At 38.7% G+C, this 20,809-nt stretch overlaps 1 protein-coding gene across 3 annotated transcripts in view; it reads right to left on the reverse strand.

The window, feature by feature from the left end:
- Positions 1 to 20,809, reverse strand: part of CSPP1 (centrosome and spindle pole associated protein 1) — a 90,845-nt gene that overhangs the window by 45,163 nt on the left and 24,873 nt on the right. For 2 of the 3 annotated variants that reach the window (XM_080938805.1, XM_080938804.1), the window contains 6 exons: positions 17,053 to 17,133; positions 16,044 to 16,142; positions 14,716 to 15,128; positions 8,234 to 8,308; positions 6,124 to 6,194; positions 505 to 598 (listed from right to left, as the gene is read on the reverse strand). In XM_080938805.1, coding sequence (XP_080794931.1) covers positions 505 to 598; positions 6,124 to 6,194; positions 8,234 to 8,308; positions 14,716 to 15,128; positions 16,044 to 16,142; positions 17,053 to 17,133 — 833 coding nt within the window. The remainder of the gene's footprint in view (positions 1 to 504; positions 599 to 6,123; positions 6,195 to 8,233; positions 8,309 to 14,715; positions 15,129 to 16,043; positions 16,143 to 17,052; positions 17,134 to 20,809) is intronic. The other variant, XM_080938806.1, reaches the window with a different exon arrangement.

Genomic DNA, 20,809 nt, shown 5'->3' on the forward strand with positions numbered 1-20,809 from the left:
TCTACTCCTCTACTCCTCTTCCCTTCTCTCTCTCTCTCTCTCTGCCTGTACTCCCCTCCCCATGCCCTGAATAAACTCTATAAAATAAAATAAAATAAATAAAAAAGAAATTACTTTCCTCTTGAAGGTGAGATCTTGAAGGTAAGAAAAAGAATAAGAAAGTAACTCTCAAATGCTTTAGAACATATATTTTTATTCCTCACTTTAATGCTTCACAGATTATTTAAGAATATTCTGAGAAGGTGAGAAGGATTAAAATTGATTAGTTCCGTCTCTGAAACTGTAAAGGGAAGAAGATTCTGGACAGGACTGAATACTCTGAAGCACTGTGATCTCCTACATTTCACACTGTGAGTGTGCGCTCACCATCTCAGAGTAAGCTACACTTCAGGCTGTCTGTACTGGACAGCAGTCTAGCAGACACAGGCTGGTTATGGTAGAAAAACGGCCACTTATTCTTGTCACTTCACTAGTGCTTCCTGCTAAATGCGAGCTCCTCATTACCGTCTCTTCTTCTGCTGCTGCTCAGCGATCTGCTCCAGTAGTTCTTGCCTGTATTTCTCTTTCTTTCTCTTGGTAAGTTCTCGATCTTCACTTCCTGAATAAGAAAAAAAATCTTAACTCTCATGTATCACAAGCTTAAGAAATTCAGTGCTTAAGTGATTACTATAAAGAAATTAGGGGAAAGTCACATCAACACACAAATTACTTTAATTTATGAGTTCTAATCATGGGTCAGACATAACATGTATTAGTAATTGCAAAGTCTGAGTAACAGAAGACTCTACTCCCCAGTCTGTCTGAAGGAGAAATGCTCCTCGTTAAGTCCTGGGCTTCAGACACGTGGTCCAAGTTGGTGACACTGTTTGAGAGGCTTAGGAGATATAGATGGCCTTACCGTAAAAGGAAGTATGCCTGGGTTGGCTTTGAGAACTGAAGGCCTTGCCTTACTTCCGGTTTGCTCTCTCTACTCAGCTTCCTCTTCCTCCCACATGGCTATCACTTGCTTCCACGCAGGCCCTGCCATAATGGACTCTAACCATGTGACACCAGAAGCCAAATAAACTCATCCTTCAAGTTGCTTTGGTCACCAGTATTTCATCATAGCAACAGAAGAGTAACTAAGATACCTTAGTAGCTTCTATACTTTTAAAATTTAACAAGTGTCCATCCTAAAGTGAAAATAGGTCCCTCTGTTTACTTCTAATCACCCCAATAATGGAGTTTCAACAACTGTGTACCATAGGCAAGGCCCTGAAGATCATCTCTGTCTCTGTCTGTCCATCCGTCGTCTCTCTCTCTCTCTCTCTCTCTCTCTCTCTCTCTCTCTCTCTCTCTCTCTCTCTCTCTCTCTCACACACACACACACACACACACACACACGACAAAAAGCAGAAGAAATAAGTATTAAAATAACTAGTGTTCCTATAAGCATAATGAGGAAGAAAATGGAAGCCATTACAAATAGGAAAACCCATATGAGGAGGTACTCCCTACAGAAGGTAAAAGGCCAGAAAAGAGCATCACTCTGACCCTACACTGAGAAGAGGTTCCATCATCTACAATTGTGACATTTTTAAGAAGGCCATCAGAAAGCAGAAAGCCGGTCAATAGGTAGAAGAACTGACATGAAGGAGTAAACAGGTGATCCATACAGAGGTGGGAGCCCATGCATCATGCTGCCAGCACACTGTGTGAAGAGGCAGCCACCACACAGCACATGAAAGTAACTAGTTCATCTCTCAACAAAGTCTTAGAAGCTATGTGTGATTAAACTACAGAGTCCCGGAAGCCCAGAGAAAGAGGAATCTCTAATCATTTCCTGGCCTCTGCCACATGCTCATCAGAAAGAGTGGCAATACAGAGGTGCTGAGACCCTTCCATGGTTAATAGGCATACCATATTTCTGGCTTTTCCAAGCTTTTCTGATACAAATCAACAGCTGTCACTATCTGGTGAGAGCCAGAGAGCTACACTGAACCCTGTGTCCTACACTTACAATCATAGTGGAGTTGAATTAATGTCATGAAATTCTGATGTAAATCCTACACAAATAGAAGCCACCACTCTGAGGGAAAGATAGGAAAATTGAGAAAAGTGCATTCCTGAGAAGACAGAGACAGCCCTCCACCAAATAGAAACATATAATCTATCCTCTTCATCGGGTGCACAAAGGTCTTGCTGAAAGCTGCTGAACAAGATTGCTCAAAAAAATCCCTGCAGCTCCCATTTACGGGCAAAAAGGTCAGATAATTAATATTTTTCTATATGACTGGCAAAACCAGAAAGAATAAATCGTTAAGATCAACCAGCTTGATTTCACTTAGTTACAAACCATTATGACTGATAACCACACCATAAACAATCTTTCAAATACACACTGTATTTTCTAAGCCATTAAAAAGATTTTTTTGCACAAGCATGGTGGTTCATGCATGGAATCTCAGCAAATCTCAAATTGATGTCCAGCCTGGACTATAGCAATTTTTTTGAGACAGTGTCTCAGAAAACAAACGAAAAAGAAGAAAAGAAGTACACACATGTAATTTCAGCACTTAGAAGGTAGACAGAGGCTGCCTGGGACTGAACCCTTCCGGTCTCCCTCTGTGCCCAGAGCTAGGGCCGTCCCACTACCATCACGATCAAAAACCCATTCACAGAGAGCTCCCCCAGGAGCACTCTCACCCCTAAGCCAACACAGGCTCACAGGAGGGACAAGCTCCAGGCAGACGCAGCAAGACCATGTAACATCACAAGTCCAAGAACCTAAGCAACAGAAACCAAGACAACCTGGCAACATCAGAACCCAGTTCTCCCACCATAGCAAGCACCACTAACAGAATAAAAAGAGAGAAGAGAGAATCTCAGGGGCAGAAGATACCATAGAAAACAATGACACAACAGTCAAAAAAAAATACAAAAAGCAAAACTCTCATAAGCCAAAAAACATCCAGGAAATCCAGGATACAATGAGATCAAACCTGAGGATAATAGGTATAGAAGACAGCAAAGACTCACAACTTAAAAGCCCAGTAAATATCTTCAACAAAATTATAGAAGAAAACTTCCCTAACCTAAAGAAAGAGATGTCCATGAACATACAAGTAGCCTACAGAATTCCAAATAGATTGGACCAGAAAGGAAATTCTTCTAGTCACATAACAGTGAAAACAATAAATGTACAAAACAAAAAATATATATATATTAAAAGCAGAAAGAGAAAAAGAACAAGTAACATATAAAGGCAGATCAATCAGAATTACACCAGATTTCTCAACAGAGACTATGCAAGCTAGAAGACCCTGGACAGACATCATACCGACCCTATGAGAACACAGGAGAGACAAGCTCTAGGCAGAGACAGCAAGACCATGTAACATCACAAGTCCAAGAACCTAAGCAACAGAAACCAAGACAACCTGGTAACATCAGAACCCAGTTCTCCCACCACAGCAAGTAGTGGATTGCCAAACACTCCAGATCTTTCATACTTATACAGATAAAGATGCTTGTAGCTAACCATCGGACTAAACATGGAGATCCAAATTGAGAAGCTAGAGAAAGGACTGAAGAAGCTAAAAGGATTTGCAACCCCATTGGAAGAACAACATTATCAACCAACCAACCCCTCCAGAGCTCCCAGGTACTAAAACACCAACTAATGAGTTCACATGGACAGACCCATGACTCCAGTTGCATATGTAGCAGAGGACAGCACTGTCTGGCATCAATGGGAAGACAGGCCTTTGGTCCATTGAAGGCTAGTAATCCCAGTGTAGGGGAATGCCAAGGCACTGAGTTTGGAGTGAGTAGTTGGGAGAGGGAGCATCTTCATAGAAACAAGGGTAGGGGAAAGGGGTGATGGGGGGGATAACATTTGAAATGTAAATACAGAGAATATCTAATAAAATTGTTAAGAAAAAAAAGGAAGGTAGACAGAGTAATGAATTCAGCCAGCCTGAGCTTCAAAACAAAACCTGCGTTACTCAAAGAGATTCTGTCTCAAATATTCTAAACAAAGAGTAAATGTTTTAAAACTTTTTAATAAATCCCAGAAACGTGAAATAAAGATTTCATGAACTGTGCTTCCAGACTATAGGAGACATCAGCACACAGTAAGAGCGCAGCTTTTATGGTAGGCACAGCAGTGCTCAACTCAATCCTTGGGGCTGAGATACAATAGGCAGTAACAAAAACACAATTCAAACACGCAATTCTAAGTCATCCGTGTTCTTTTCTAAATGCCACAGTACGCTGTCCTTTCCCTCCCAACTTGCTCATGCTGTCCCAACTGTGCCCTGCTAAGAAAGGCTACAGCAGTGGTTTCAACCTTCCTAATGCACTTATGCTTTAATATAGTTCCTTATGCTGTGATGACCCCAACTATAAAATTATTTGCTACTTCATAACTGCAATTTTGCTACTGTTAGGAAATTGTATTGTAAATATCTGATATGCAGGATGTTTAGTATATAACACCTGTGAGGGTTGAGGTCAACAGATCGAGAACCAGTGGTCTATGTACCCTAGCTGTCTTGGAGCTCATCACGTAGACCAGGATGGCTCCAGATGCACAAAGATCTGCTTGCCTCTATCTCGCCTCCAAGTGTTGGGATTAAAGGTGTATCTATGTCCAGCTTTGGTTTCATTTTTTTAATAAAGTAAAAGTCCCAAATGAATATCTGAGGCTAAACAATAGGAAAATTAACTTTAATATAAGTAGAGCTCGAGTATTTTCATGACCAGCACCGTCACTACATGAAATGGAATCACCACCTTTAGAGGGACCTAAGCTTCCTATCTGTGCAAACCTCCTCGGGGACAGAGATCCTCAAATGTGAGGAGCCGTAAGCCGTTCACTGCAAACACTTGTCTAGGGTGTGGCTCATGGTGCCTCCACTCGGCTGCAGACGGCAGAGTACTTCTTGTTGATCACTTCTCAGTTGGCTCTCAGCTCACCACTTCTTTTACTATCCCTTAAACACACAGCATAAACATGTGCCTTTACTCTGATCTAAAGAATAAACTTGGTCAAACCTTATAGGCAACAAGAACTAAGTTTCTGTAAACATAACCATCTTCCTCAAAACAGTCCAGGACAAAAATGTCTGAAAATACCAGGTAACTATGTCTCAAAGATAAAACGTAACTTACTGACTGCTTTTAGGTTGGAACAATCTAATATGCTATTCAATGTTTCCATGTACCTTACTAAAACTATATTTTAGCTAAGCTTTCAAAGTTACAACTTCTTTTGTATACAAAGCTATAAGCAAAAACCAAGACTCACCACACCATTTCTAAAATAAGGACAAACATAATATAGCAAACCAAAAGGATCATAGTCGGTAATGACCTTGACCTTTGATTAAAAAATAGAAAATGTGTGTCACTATGATCTTGAAAAACAAACAAACCCTTACTCAGAAACTAGTAAAAAGAACAAGTATGGTAGTTCTAATATAAGTGCCCCATCAGCTCACACACTTGGATTGCTTAGTCACTAGGGCAGAACTCTAATAGGATTCGAAGATCAGAATAGGAAGGGCAGCCTTCTTGGAGGAATCATGTCACTGGGGGTAAGCTTTAGGGTTTAAAAACCCATATGAGACCCATTCTTTCTCAGTCTCTTTCTCAATTATATCTGTTCCCTGTCTGTCTCTGTCTCTGTCTCTCTCACTCACACACACACACACACACACACACACACACACACACACACACACACTAGAATAGAATAGTGATTAAGGCAACAAGAGTGGTAGAATGTAGTGTTAAAAAATGAACTAAAATACAAGAAATAAGCAAAGAATTAAGAGTTACATATAAAACGGAATAAAAAGAAACATTCATAATACAACAAAATCCTAGCTAAAAAATAAACAAGGCATTATTACTCAAACTTACTCAGCTATCCTATAGAACGCACAGATAACTCAGCCATTTAGCTTTAAGCTGTCAACAGTTCCATACAATGCATGCTGAATGCTTAGTATGGCGCTCACCATAGTGTGCCTCAGTAAATGCTGCTGCTATGTCACCGTACTGACAACACTGCGTTCTCACTAAGGACATGTAACTCAACACTCTACGAAGGTCTAAAAATGCAAGTGCTGGACATACCGAAGAGCATGCCTGCAAAGGGGTTGGTGATACAGATATCAGCAGATTTGGGTGGCCCATTATCTTGAACACTAAAACAAACAATGAGACAGCAAATATTAAAATCCAAGTATCTTTGGGAAATCAAAATCCAACATAAAGTCTGGGAACAGTGGTGCATGCCATCAATGCCAACACTTGGGAGGCTGAAGCAAAAGGGTTGTCGGGCTGAGGCCAGCCTGGGCTAAACGGTAAAACTCGGTTACATGTAAAAACCCATGACTCAAAGAACAAAAACATAAGGAGTTGAGATGGCCCAGTGAGTAAATTACTTGAAAACATGAGGACCTGTGCTCAACCCTCAGCTCACAGACACAAGCTAACTGGGCGGTGCGTGTCTATAACTCACAGCTGGGCAGTGACTGCGACCAGACCCTACGGTTTGCTGGCCAGCAATGCCAACTCAGAGAATACAGTGGAACAGGATGGAGGAAGACGCTAGACCTTCACCTCCGGCCTTCACAAACACCTGTACATAACTTGTACTTTTGAAGAAAACACAAGAATATGAATTATCCTTCCTTTCAAAAATGCTAGTTAAAACTGTAGTATTTTATTTCTTAATTCTTCAGCCTGCTTCACTGGTCCACAGATTAGAAATCTTTTTTTATATGAAATACCATATACACATGTGCATGCGTGTGCAAGAGAGCACACAAACATACCTCTTACTACATTTCCATTTAGAAAAGATTTCCCTTTAGGGTAAAAAATCTTAAAAAAGAATTTTAAAAACAAACTTTCTTGAAAGGAGAAAAAAACAACAACAACAACAAAAAAGATCCTCAATGAAAACTTACTAGGAACAAACAGCAAGCTCTCTAACAGCCAGGGGTGATATTTACTTTGTTTCCTCCAAGAAAGGACACTGTTCGGGACACAGCACATCAGCTTCATTGTATTGTATGTTAGGACAACGTACTGTGTGTCTTCCCTATCAGCACATACGAACTATACAGGTTCCACTGAGAACTTTCCGTACTTACACATCATGTGGTTCCATCAAACTCAGCTTCTCGGGGTTGTCCATGTGAACTCTCCCACTGAGCCACATCCCAGACATCATGTGGTTTTGCCAAACATTTTCATCAATTTAAAATTTTGGCTTGGTTTATAATACAGGTAGCATGGTTCAAGTGTGGAGGTCAGAGGTCAACCTTGGCAGTTCTCTCCCACATAACGTGGATTCCAAGGATCAACTCAGGGCACTAGGCTTGTGGCAAGCACCTTCACCTGCTGAGACATCTTGATGGCCCATGTGTTTTCTTTTAGGTTTTGTTTTTTTTTAAAACTATTCATACTTATGGACAACACAGAAAAGCACCAAAATAAAACTATAAAGTTACTTGCTTTGTTATCAGTAGAAACTTGGATACTAATTTTACAGTGTGAGCATTACTCCACCATAAAGCAAAAATTTAAAATAAATAAATAAATAAATAAATAAATAAATAAATAAATAACGTGAAACTCACACTGCAAGGACATTTTCAGTCCATCTGCAGTGCCGTGACTTCAAGATAATCTTTTTAAGTGTGTGTATGTGCCTGTTGGGGTTACAGGCAGCTGGGAGTCATCAGATGTATTGCTGGTTCTCAAACCTGTGTCCTCGGCAAGAACCATGTAACTTCTTAACCACTATGTTATCTCAGATGCCACAATTCCAAGGTGTTTCAATTTCATTATAACACCAATCAATAATGTTCATTTCTCCTTCATTCTTTCAAACTAATCTCTATACTTTATAATGAGAGGCTTACGCTGAAAGCCTTGCCAAGCTTTACTAAAAACAAAAAATTTTTAAAAAGATTCTTGAAAATAATGGTGTGGCTCTGTGGTAAAGTGCTTGCCTCACCCAAGCCCTAGCACGGCAGGAGGAGAGGGAACGGAGAATGCCGAGGGAGATACCATAAGTGCTCATGTCCAATACCTCATCTTTCTTCCCTCCATTTCCTCTCACTGGGAAAGGAGGGCTGCTAATACACTATGCTTTTCTCCTTTTTCCTGAAGCCAGTTTTAGGCAGGTGCTGTCTGACTGTCAAGACTCAAGGAGCGAAGCGCTGTCACATACCTTTTATTTTCAGCAGGCGAGATCTGTGTACTTGGCTCTCCTGTGACATCATCCCCTCGTCGGCTCCTGTGCGGCCTTAAAAACACATCAGCTTATAGAGCATGTTCCACCCCTTAGGATCTTATACCCCTAGGGTTCTACAGTCTGGTGTGTTAGCATGAAGGTGAGCAAAAGATTGTGTTGTCGGTTTACTGCAACTGAGTAAGTTAATTCAAATTAGATCTGCCTCAAATATGATCTGCTGGTTAAAAACATATAGTAAGAACTTGCATTCAAGTTTGCTGATCTTTTGTGTATTACAATATACTAGGAAAGTTCTCTATAATGCTATAACGCCAGACCCTAGTACACATTTTTTAACTGACATTACTATAAACAATTTCTATATAGCTTCTAGAATATTTTATTTCAATATTACATTTAAATATTTAAATTTTTAAATTTAATGTTTTTCTAATTGTTAAAAATTAAAGATTTTATTTTTATGTGTGTTTGTGTGTGTGTGCACCCTCGTGTGTGAATACAAGCCATGTCTTTGCTGATGCCTGAGGAGGCCAGAAGAAGGTGTCAGATCAACTAGAACTCTAGTTAGAAGAGGTTGTAGGTCATTCACCTTGGATACAGGAAACTGAACTCAGGTCCTCTGGAAAAGCAGGAAGAGGTCTTAACCTCTGAGCCATCTCCCCAGCTATAGATATGAGATGACACACTAACATTTTTACCAATTGGTTAGTATCGTAAATAAAGGCACTGTCAGCAGGCCCAGCCTTATTCCAGACATGGAGCAGACAACATCCCTATACACACTGCAGTTTACAGGCAGAACTGAAAACATTGATTTCTGATTAAGATACATACATCCTGGGAATGATTTCATTATACATTAAACCAAGGTTTTGAACTTAAAAATTGGCATAGTAAACCCCACGAAAGAATGAAGAAGCTGAGCAGAAACATTTTAAAACAATCTGCTGCAGAGCAGATTTGAGGGACCTTCATTTTACTTAGAAGATCATAAAGAATAAAGACAAAGTTTAGAATGTACTCTCTTCTATAGAAAAGGCAAACATTTAAAACAGTGAGGAGGTTTCCAACTATCTTGTTTTTCCATTTGGCAAACACCGATTTGTTTTTTTTTTAAATATAATTTCTTATTCCAGAGAAACCAGCATAAATTTTTATATGAGCATTTATTAGCATCCACAATAAACATTTCATAAGTCATATGTCCTTATGTGACTGTTAACAAATTATATTTTCCTCCTGAAAAAGATAAAAAGTATGGTTGAAAAACTATACCAATTAACAAAGTCTCTGATCAGATTAACAATTCTGGCCACATCCATCTGTAAAACAAACAAATTCATTCCACAACGAGCCTTCCTACCATGGTTGTCACTCGGTCCCACCACAAACCATAACCACACTTATCTGGAGGAAATCTGCTCATATAGTGATCATAATGACACAGTGACGTTGCCATGAAAACAGGAGTCACTTCCAGTTTTTAGCCATGTCAGATAGCACTTTCCACAGCATTTTAATGTTTACTCAATCACCCTTCTGAGAAAGCTATCGATGTGTAACTGAAGCTGCTGGTGCTCAGATCAGTCTACCTCTACTCCCACTTAGAGCAAAGGGGCACAGGCGCAGGCCCTCCACGTTCAGTTATGCTGTATCAACGTAACGCACGTGTGCAGAGGTTCTAGCTCAGCAGGCTCACATGCAAGGCCTGCACTAAGAAAGGGCCTTCCGTAAGCAGCCCTTGGCTCTCACCTTACAGCATAGGTTTCAGGAGGTTTCATGAGTGTGTCTGTTCCTGAAGTATCTACACAAACAATATAGGCTATGAAGAAACCCTTGCTTTCCTATAGGAAGCCCAAATGTTAGCTCTTGCTAAGAACAGGGCATATATATAAGCAGACCTCAAGAATACTTTAGGCGCTGAGCCTAAAGTATTCAGTGCTGTGGGAATTTTATCTTCTGTGTCTCATCACTGAAGTTTCCAAACGAGACATCTGGCTTGCCTCTGATTCTACCCCACGGACCTTTTCCCTCTCTGCTGTTCTTCCTCTCTGTCCTACAACTACAGTAAATTACTGCTGTCTGCTGGGTGCGCTGGTGTGTCTGCAATCCTAAAATAATAAAGCAAAACAAAAAGACTAACTGTCTCAAACAGACGTTTGAGGCCTGCCAGTGCAGAGGAAGATGCTGCCTCAATAAGACTAAACTAAATGGTCACAGTGCTGACTATAACTCTAAACAAAAAACTGTGAGCCATTCTCATGATTCACCAAGCTCAGAAATGGTGTTAGGGGCCTGAAATGACACACAAAAGTGAACTCACTGATGTGGTAAGAAGGTATCTACTTCTGTACAAGTACAATTAATAGTTATACGGAGAAATACAGGCTGGAGAGATGGCTCAGCGGTTAAAAGCACTAACTGCTCTTCCAGAGGTCCTGAGTTCAATTCCCAGAAAGCACATGGTGGCTTAATTAGCTATAATGAGACCTTCTGGCATGAGCACAGACTATTGCATACATATAATTTTTTTAAAAAGGCAGACAGGCAAACTTACCTTTTCTAAAGCATAACTTTGGTCTCAGGATTAAAAGACAATTAAAATCTTAGAAATGTGTTCTAAAATTTACTAAAGAACTACAGCCTCCTGCATTTTCAGCTAACTTGTCTAAAAACAATATTTGTATTCACAACCTTAATATACTTGATTATAATAGAGCCAAGAACCCATAAAAATATATTTCATGGTTCTTCAGCACATATGCAGATCATAACAACAAGCGTCATATTCCCGAAGGTTATTTCAAACCATACAAAACTTACAAAGTTTAACTAATTATCTTAAGTTGATTAAAAGGTTCGAGGTTGTTGGTAATAAACTACAAAACCCACAGAATAATATAAGATCTTTAAAAACGCTTCAGATATAGAGCCATGAAACCAAGATGTAATTTAGAATCTTAGTCAACGTTTTATTCTTAATAAACTTAAGACTAAAAATTCAATAGCCATATTGAATTGCCATACGTGTCAGCATTCTGCAGGAACGGGTATCAAACTCAGGGCCCTGAAAATACTGGGCAGGCTGTACATTGGTGGCGCACACCTTTAATCCCAGCATCTGAAGGCAGAGGCAGGTGGATCTCTGTGAGTTTGAGGACACCCACAGCTACACAGAACATGCAGAGTAAACAAGCACTCTGTCATACACTCTTCCATAGCCACCTAGTTGTTTAGAAATATTTTTATGAAACTGACTTCATTTACTAATTTTCCTATTAATTTGGCAGCTTTACCTTAACGTTTGATTATTTTCCCTCAGCTCTCCTTAGTTTACAATGATAATTTTTATGGTGCATTAACAGCTTTAAGGAAGTATTCTGGAGGCAAGCAGGAGCCTCCCCAGTGCTGCCTCGCATGTCCCAGCTGCACAATTCTAAGAGCACTCAGACTAGTGCCTGAGGCTCTCTGCTCTGCTATGACGTCAGAGCTGCGGCCAGATGAAAGCTGTTCTTCTGACCCACAAGTGTCTGTGCTAAGGGTCAAACCTCTATAGTTATCACATACACAGGCTCAGACATGACATCTCCACACATCATCAACGTTGCCTGCCCTCATGAGTGAGCACGTTAAAATAGAAATAACTTGATCTACATTTTGAAGAAATACAAGTGCTTAGTCCCTTTTGCCAAAAAGGAATTGCCCTCATTTAAAAAAAAAAAAAAAAAAAAGCTTCTATATACAATTCAAAATTGATCCAGAGACTGAAATAACTGCAGATCTCATCAGCCTACTGCCAGGGGAGAAAAGGCATGTTAAAAGAAAAACTTTCTCCTCCCTCTTTCCTTGAACACTTGCTGCTCTCACAGTGGACACAGGCTTAGGTGCCAGCACCTAATCAGGAGAAACCAACACCTTCTTCTGGTCTCCAAAGACACAGACATGTGCATCAGATATAAATAAAAATAAATCTTTAAAAATAAATCATAATGCCCAAAGAAACAAAGTTCACATCAGAAGCCAAGTTTATGATAAAAATTAATACATGTTAATGTTTTTTAAAGAAATGGAGTCTTCAAAAAGTAGAATCTTCAACATGAACAACTCCTAAATAATAGCAAACACCTTTTTCTTTTTTTCCTTAAGATAGCCTACTTCAGAAGTAGTTAATCTGAAACATTTAGTCTTATAAAGAACAAATTATAAAAATAAACTACAGATTCAAGCTTCAGAGAAAGACTATTTCAGAACTTTACTAAATACCTATCAATTATAAGTATGCAACTATTTAAATAGAATACAAATGTTAACCACATTAATCACACAAACTGCAAAATGGCATTTCCAATGCTGAGAATTTCTTTGACCAATTACTACTAAAGTCAAGTATTAAAAGGTCATATACTAACCTCTGCCACTCAGTAATAAGAAACAGTAGCACAGCTACATCTTAAGAGTCGATAATTCCAAGTATTATTTTAAAAACCCTACTTACAGTCAACTTCAGAAAGCTCCTAGACATCAATTTTGCTCATTAGTATATACACATACACAATACACACAAACACACAGGATATAAATTGTTAGTCACAGTGAGAACCACTTTGTTAATTACTTAAGAACATTGACCATGGTATGACTTTAAGGAAGGGGGAAAAAAGCCAAAACACTTCCTAAAGAACTTTCACTGCCCTGTCTTTAAAATAAGAAGAAATGTACCATTCATATACATTAGGTATATTAGGAAGTTGTAAGAAAATTAGAAAGAAACTGATACCAAAATTACAAAAATAAGTATCACTATAAAGTAGAATTGACCAAAAACTTAACTTTAAAAAATGCAGGAACCAGGGAATCTCAGAAAATAAATATGGTTATTTCTTTTACTAACAACCATTAAATATAACCTATGGATGACTAATGTGAGTCCTTTCTTCTCGGTGAGAAGGGTGGATATAGAAGCCATATTATTAAGAATCATGACAAACAGCCAAACATGAAAAACGGCAGCTGATACACTGAAGAAACAGTGTTCAGAATTGAGATCACAGTAAGAAGTCAACTGTAAGTGATCTCAAATACGCGTTAAGAACGTTGGTATGGAAAAGTCACTCCACTGAGGAACCACATGAGGTAATGATGCAGCCCAAAGGGTCAGAATATAACTCCTTGGCTTGTTTTCACGTGTGAAAAGCAAGGCATCGATTGTCATATAAAACTCCAAACTTAACGTCATGTTTTCATTGTATTCTGGAGGTAAATGTCATAAAGAAGAAATAAACATTCTACAAAGTCCTCAGGTACAGAAAAGACACTATCGAGATTCTAGGAGCCTGCGGGACCCAAACCCTGAACTGAGAGGTCTTTTAATAAACTTTAAATATAAGATATTAAAGAATTTGGAGCATTTTCTGAAGCACAAACAGATTCAGCTCAAAGAAACTACAGTACACAATCCACATTTCTAATTCTTGATATTAAATTTGAATTCAAATGATCTAAACTAAGATAGCGAATAAAGGCAGATGTCAGTTTTGTATTGTTATTAGTGATCAAAATACTGACAATATTAATTATTAATTAAATATTAATTCCTGAGAATATTTTCTAAAACACTAAAAAATTAAATACTCAGACTAAACAAAACAGGTCCCAAAATTTACAAGTAATCCTTCAAGGTAGCAGGTCAATAGCAAATGTGGACTCTGTATAGTTTCTAAAGGTAAGTTCAGATGCCGAGTTATGTCATATGGTAAATGAAAACAGTGACCTATAGTTAAGAAGTTCCAAACAATATCACAAAATCAATAGTTAAAGGAAGTGAAAAACACTGGAAAATCTGACTGTGAAAGTTAATGTCATTTCAATAACATGAAAATCCATTTAAAATACATTGATAAAGATGCTTAATATGTACAAACAGTAAAGGCACAAACTGCATTTCATCTATGTTACAAAGTCCTTTTTTTCATACATTTGGACATCTAAAATTGGGATGCCTATCAACCTAGCTTTAACCTACTGCACAGAGAAGTGGGTGTTATCCCTGTCAGTAATGTGGGAAGCTATAAGCCAAGACAGCCTGAGTTCTTACCTTGGGATTTCTTTGGAATCCAGACTGTGAATCTGAATCCACTGCTACTTTAGAATTCAAATTCACATGCGAGATTTTGGTTCCTTTTCACTCTCCTACTTGGTTTAGGGCTGAGACAGGAACCCCTTCTATGAGAATGCCTGCTCACCTTTAGACTGAGGGTGTACACGCCCCACTTTCTAGCTTTATCTAAGGACCTCACTCTGAGTGTTTTCTTTATCTCCCTTCAATGACACATAAATAATGGTCTTTCACAAAACAGACAGTATAATATAGTAAATCAAATAAAACTGCTTTCCTGTAACGTGCCTATAAAAGTAACAGCAATATTAAATAAAGAGAATAAAAATGAAGATGTAAATACCTGTCATTCGTATATACTCTCAAAAGTCTTCTATCAAAATCACTTTCAAATCTAAACCTCTCGTCCATCTCTTCACTTACGTCAGGATCTCGGTCAGCTCTACGGTACAGTTTGTCAAGCACACAGTCCTCGGTGAGCCTGCGAGCTCTTCTCTCTGGAACAGCAGGCTTGCTGGGAAAGCTTCGGTGTTGGGTACCAGAGACACCTATCTCTTCGTCCGTCTGTTTGAGCAGTCTTCTGCTCCTTAACTCAGTCTCATCAACTAGCTGCCGGCATCGGCTCTCCTCTCGCCGCCTTTGGCTCAGAAGCTCTTCATATGTAGGTCCCTCTGAGTGTGTATATGAAGTCAGTATTTGTGAAGGTAGATCAGAGTTACCTTGACTAACAGGGTTTTTATTTCTTTGACTCTTAGGCTGTTGAATTAAAAAAGGAAACAAAGCTAAATGAGACATTATCATATAAAATTTAACTAAAGCCTGTGTTACATAGAAGTCTAATAATTATCCTTAAGATGCATTAATATATATCTCAACTTTGATATTTAATCAAAAAAGCCATTAAAGAGAAAAATAAATAAATCTTTAAAAAAAAGCCATAACTTACATCAAACTAAAATTACATATATATTACATGTATGTGTATTAAATGATGTCATGTCAGCCTTTAGTCAAGGCTGAGGCATGTGGATGTCTCTAAGTTAGAGGCCAGACTGGTCCATAGACAACAGTGACAGGTGAGGAGGGAGAATTCCTCTTCCACAAGAGTGACCCCTAGCTGGTTACCAACACTAGTGATCAGCCCTTAAATCATATATACACAAGCATGTTAAATGGACTCCACAGGTTTAGATTCATATATTTATGCATCATACGCATGCACACACACACACACACACACACACACACACACACATATATATATATTCATATACATGTAACAATAACAAGGAAAAGGAAGCCATGTATTTGAAAGGCAATAGGGAAGAGCAACATGGAAAGAGTTAAAGGGAGGAGACGGGAGAGAGAAAATGATATATTTTTTAAGTGATTTAAAACTTAAATTTTTAGAAAGAACTCCATCTTTATATCTTTATATATACATAATACACACACACACACACACACACATATACATACATACACATGGGGGGGAGTCAGGGGGAGGAAGGGAGAAAAAGAGAAAGGAAACTTAGAAACTGTCAGAATTTAAACATCACTTAAAAACAAAGTCCAGGAGGGTGGAGCACACATCACCACCACCACCCCCCCCCCCCGGCAGCCCACTCATGCAGGTGATATTAAAAATCACTTTATAAAAGTAAAACATACCTCAATATTCTTTTCTACCTGTCTGACTCTTTCTGTGGACTCTTCCTTACCCCTGAGAAATTGATTGTATTCTCGGTTTCGTTCAAGTTTCAACCTTTCCTTTACAAAACAATTGAAAGGCAACGTTAACTTCCCCTTCGGGAGGAGAGCCTTTCCATGAAAGCAGAGTCCTACACATCAGAACTCTTAGCTTCTCGCGGTTTTAAGGACAAGAAGTCACTGGAGGCACAGAAAGGGACCGGATCAGTGCCGTGGCTCTCTAGGTCTCTGCTGCCGTATGCCAATGTGCATGAATACATGCTGTTGGACTCATCACCGCGTGGAGTCGCTGACAGAAGGAAACTACTCCAGTATAACCCATCTCAGTGTCATCCTACAGACCCACCAAAACACTCAGTACTATTTTATTCCCCAAGTTAAAGAAGGGCTATTAAACACAAAATAATAAAAACCATATACACAAACTAAAATACTGTGATAGAACTGTTCTGTTCAAATAAACTGCATTAGGACATTTTCTTAAATCCTAATATGTTCAATTTCACTAAAACAATGCAATCTACAAGAGTAAAACTTAGGTCTGCTGTTTGAAACTTGGTAAGTGTCCATTGTGCCTTACATACTATTTAATGTTGCTACCGTCTCCTAGACAATCCGGGTTTGAATCAGTGGAGTGACAGAAACACAGCTGCCCCCAATACTATCCCTTCACACCCACCTAAGTATGTCACGGATGACTGTAGCACACAGACTTTGTGGCTCAGGTATCAATGTTGAAATAATAAACTGAATATTTAAAATATAAATACATAAAGTACATAAAATCCAGAAAAAAAGAAACCTATCACATTGTGTCATTAATTTTAAAGTAAGTTTTCAAATGACTCAACTAGAAATTCCATACTTTTTAAAAGATTATACTTAAGTAGGGAGAAATGATGTAATTAAAAGTATTTCCCTCCTGGTTTTATAGCCTCAGGAAACTCTCAGGAAACTTCTGTCCACCTACCTTGGCAGATAACCGCTCATCAATAGGAAGAGAAACTCCCAGAGTCGATGGGTCTGTTTCACCGGTAGATAGGAAATTTTTCTGTATATACGTACATTAAAAAATATATACATTAGCTAATTGATTATCTACATTTTAAAACTTTACATTCTATATTACAACCTGCTCTATAATGCACAGCAGGAGGGAATAGAGATAAATTCAGAGACTAGAGTTCTAGAAAGCACACTAAAGTGACTACGAAAATGATTCAAGCGTTAACTCAGATTTGCAACACACACACACACACACACATCTCCTGAATCAAGGCAATTAAAACATGGGAACGGTTGGTTTTTCCAATTTATGTTCCTCTAAGTATGTATTCTTCATTCTTAACTTCTTCACCAATATCTTATCCCAATAAACAGATGCACAGAACCCCAAAACTAAACTCTGAATACTGTTGCCTTGTGTCCCCCATTCATTAGTGAACATTACTGAGCATCAGCCTGGCATCCAAAGACCAAGGACTCAAGCTTCTACAACTAACATCTACATGTCAACACTGACCAAGTCTGTTAATCTCTCTGACACACATTCTTCCATAAGGTGAGAATGGCACCTGTCCTACACACAAAGTTACTGTAGGGACCAAAGAGGATTCAAAACATAAAGTCTCTTTGAACACTTTATATAAAGCAAATAAAAAATTCTTTGACTACTTACTCAAAAATGCTAAATAAGTCACTTAGCTTCTTTGCAATATCATCTACAATACACCATAAAAGCTAAATCAGTAGATGTTGGACTATCTAATTTCTTGCATGCATGAAATCATTAAACAGTCATTGACCATTTAACACTTTCTAGTTACTAGTTTAAATGTCAGGAAAACAATAATAATAACTCTAATCTTTTAGTAACAAAACAAATAACAGCAATATAATGCACTATCTGCTTAAGTAGCATTGTGTTAAAACATGGGATGTTTGGTAAACAGACTGACTGTCTAAAGTAAATGGACTGTATATAAGAAATCAAGCCAACTAATAAAGTCCCAATAAATCTAAAGTTACAAAAACTAATTCGAAAGTTAGTATGGGACTCTAAAAAGCTTCTCTGTTAAAAGAAACTAGTAAGAACTGACTGGATCCAAACTCTGCTCCCCACCATGTCCAAGTTCCCTACACACCTAAGCATTTCAAAGAAAAGCCCCTGACCCTTGACCCTCCCTGATTACTGTGCCACTATATCTGACCACAAGAACTTGAACTCAGTAAATACTGTAACTTTCATACATCTGGGATCCATTGGGTCATATAATCAAAGTAAACTACTAAATAAATACAAAGAGTAAGCTATGGGAAGTGTAAGCTTCTACAGCAAAAGAATGAAGATGGTACTCATGAGTCCCTTTATGGAAGTGCTCTATGATTTTTTTTAACACGCAACAGATGACTACTATTTCAAAGTATAAATAGCAAGTACTCAACCAAATAGAAAAGTTTAAGATTCAAGAAAGAGCTATGAATAAATGAAATTAATTTACTGATTCAATTTAAAAACTGTTCCATCTGCTCAATTAAAACACTAAGCACCCCTTATTCTAAAAACTAGTGGTTCTTCCTAGCAATGATTAAATTGATCTTTTGCATTGTTTTGTTTGTTTGTTGAGACGGGGTTTCTCTGTGTAGCCCTGGCTGTCCTGGAACTTGCTTCGTAAACCCATACTCAGAGATCTGCATCCCTGTGCCTCCTGAGAGCTGGATTAAAGGTGTGCGCACCACTGCAGGATCAGTGAGACGGTTTCCTTCCATACTTCAAGCTGACCTCAAACTTACAGAAATCCTCCTGCCTCTGTTTTTCTAGTGCTAAGCTTACAAGTGTGTACAAGCACGCCCAATGTTATTCTTTCTTTTGTTCTCTCCTTCCTCTGACCCACTTCGTTTTTTGTTGTTGTTGTTTTGCAAGGTTTCATGGAGCTTTTTTTTTTTTTTTTTTGGAAAGAGAAATGGGGGGGGGGGTTGTTCATGTAGCTTAAGCTAGCCTCAGTATTGCAATGGATCCTAGGACAGCTTTTAATTCCTGATTCTCAACCTCTACCTCCTGAGTACTGGGATTACAATCTGTGCCACTATGCTTAGATTTTTTTTTTTTTTTTTTAGTAGTAGTATTCACACAATTTATCAGTCTGAAACTACAAGAGACCCAAGAACTGACACAGAAATCACATCTACCCCAAGAACCAAAGAAATCATAGCTTTCTCTCCATGCCTATGTGCTTTACTTGTTTTTAACTCCTTCCTCCCCAGACATCACCCAAAGGTTTTAAGAAAACACTACCTTACAACTAACTGTACTCTTAACAACTCATCACAAAAACATGACTACCTATCCAGCTTGACATGACACAGCCATCACTGTGGGACTGCCAACAGTGATCATCTCAAGCCTGTTGAGAGCTGTCAAAGAAACACACTGTTGGGCCTTATGCATGCAAAGCAAGTGCTGTGCACAGAGCTACGTCTTAGCCCCCAGATTGCTGTTAGCTGACACTGGGAATGCCAGCTGTTTTTGAGAAAGGCTGGCTAGCCACGGTCCACCTTTAGCCAGCACTCTGTCTTGTTGTTGCCTGAGACATGGCGTGGTGTCTGATACATCACACTCCGCCTAATCCTACATCTGCCTTTCATTCTTCACCACTCAACACCATCCACCTTCCGGAGCCAAGTCTCACAAGCTGAACCATGCTGTTAGCATGTTGCTATGAAGCATGCCCAGCACTCCATCCTTCTTTTTCTAATTGTACACATAAGAACTGGGCAGAGCTGGGAAAGTGTGAGGTACAAGCCTAGGAAGTCAAGAGAGAGCAGGAAGAAAGGTGTGGCATGCTAAGGAATTAAAACTTTTTATTCCAAAGTTAGTAAGGAGACAAGTATTTAATCACGTAGCCATAGGATCATTCTGGAAAGTATCATAAACAACAGACTGGAAATTAGTACAAGTCCAGTTAAGATATAGAATTTGTTTAAGTTAATGAGTCTCTAGCAAGTTCAAGTAGCTGTTCTAAAGCAGTTACCCCTCCTGACCACTCAGCACAGCCAGTCCCACAGACTGCCTTCGACATCACAGTGTCTCTGTCTCCGTCACCGCCTCTCCGTCCTCTCTAAAAGGCCACCCAGCTAGGCAGGCTGGCTAATGTCTACTTCAAATGAGTCAAAGCCTCAGTCCACCACTTTCACCCTCTGTACTCTACATCTTAAAGCTTTTCTGTTTTGCATTTTGAATATTCAAGTTCTACCTATTCTGTAAAGCTTCATCAGGATAACTTGCTATAGTTAACATTTTCTGAAACTGATGAAATATTATATCCACAGCTAAATCCTAACCCCTTGAAGATATGATCTGTACTATATTTGAATACTGTTTTTTTAAACATTAGTTCAGTGATCAAATGTATGAAATTTTTAAATAGCTTGTAAAACTATTAACTGGTGCTCTGTTTTCCCACAGAAATTAACAAATGTGATCAGCTTGACTTGGTACAAAAATATCACGTAATCCAATCATGGTAATACATAGTTCACAACACTTTAAAATATCTTGACAAACTAAAAAGCATACAACAATTCCAGGGCATTTATGAAGAAAGCAGTGAAAATAAACACAAAGCGGAAATCAAAGCATGACTGCAACAGTGGAGACTGAGACATGTGGCTGTCATCTTGGCAAACACAGACACAGGAAGGTGCCACTCGAGAGCCTCAAGAGCCTC

This window comes from Micromys minutus (genome assembly GCF_963924665.1).
Source record: "Micromys minutus genome assembly, chromosome: 26".
Taxonomy (NCBI): domain Eukaryota; kingdom Metazoa; phylum Chordata; class Mammalia; order Rodentia; family Muridae; genus Micromys; species Micromys minutus.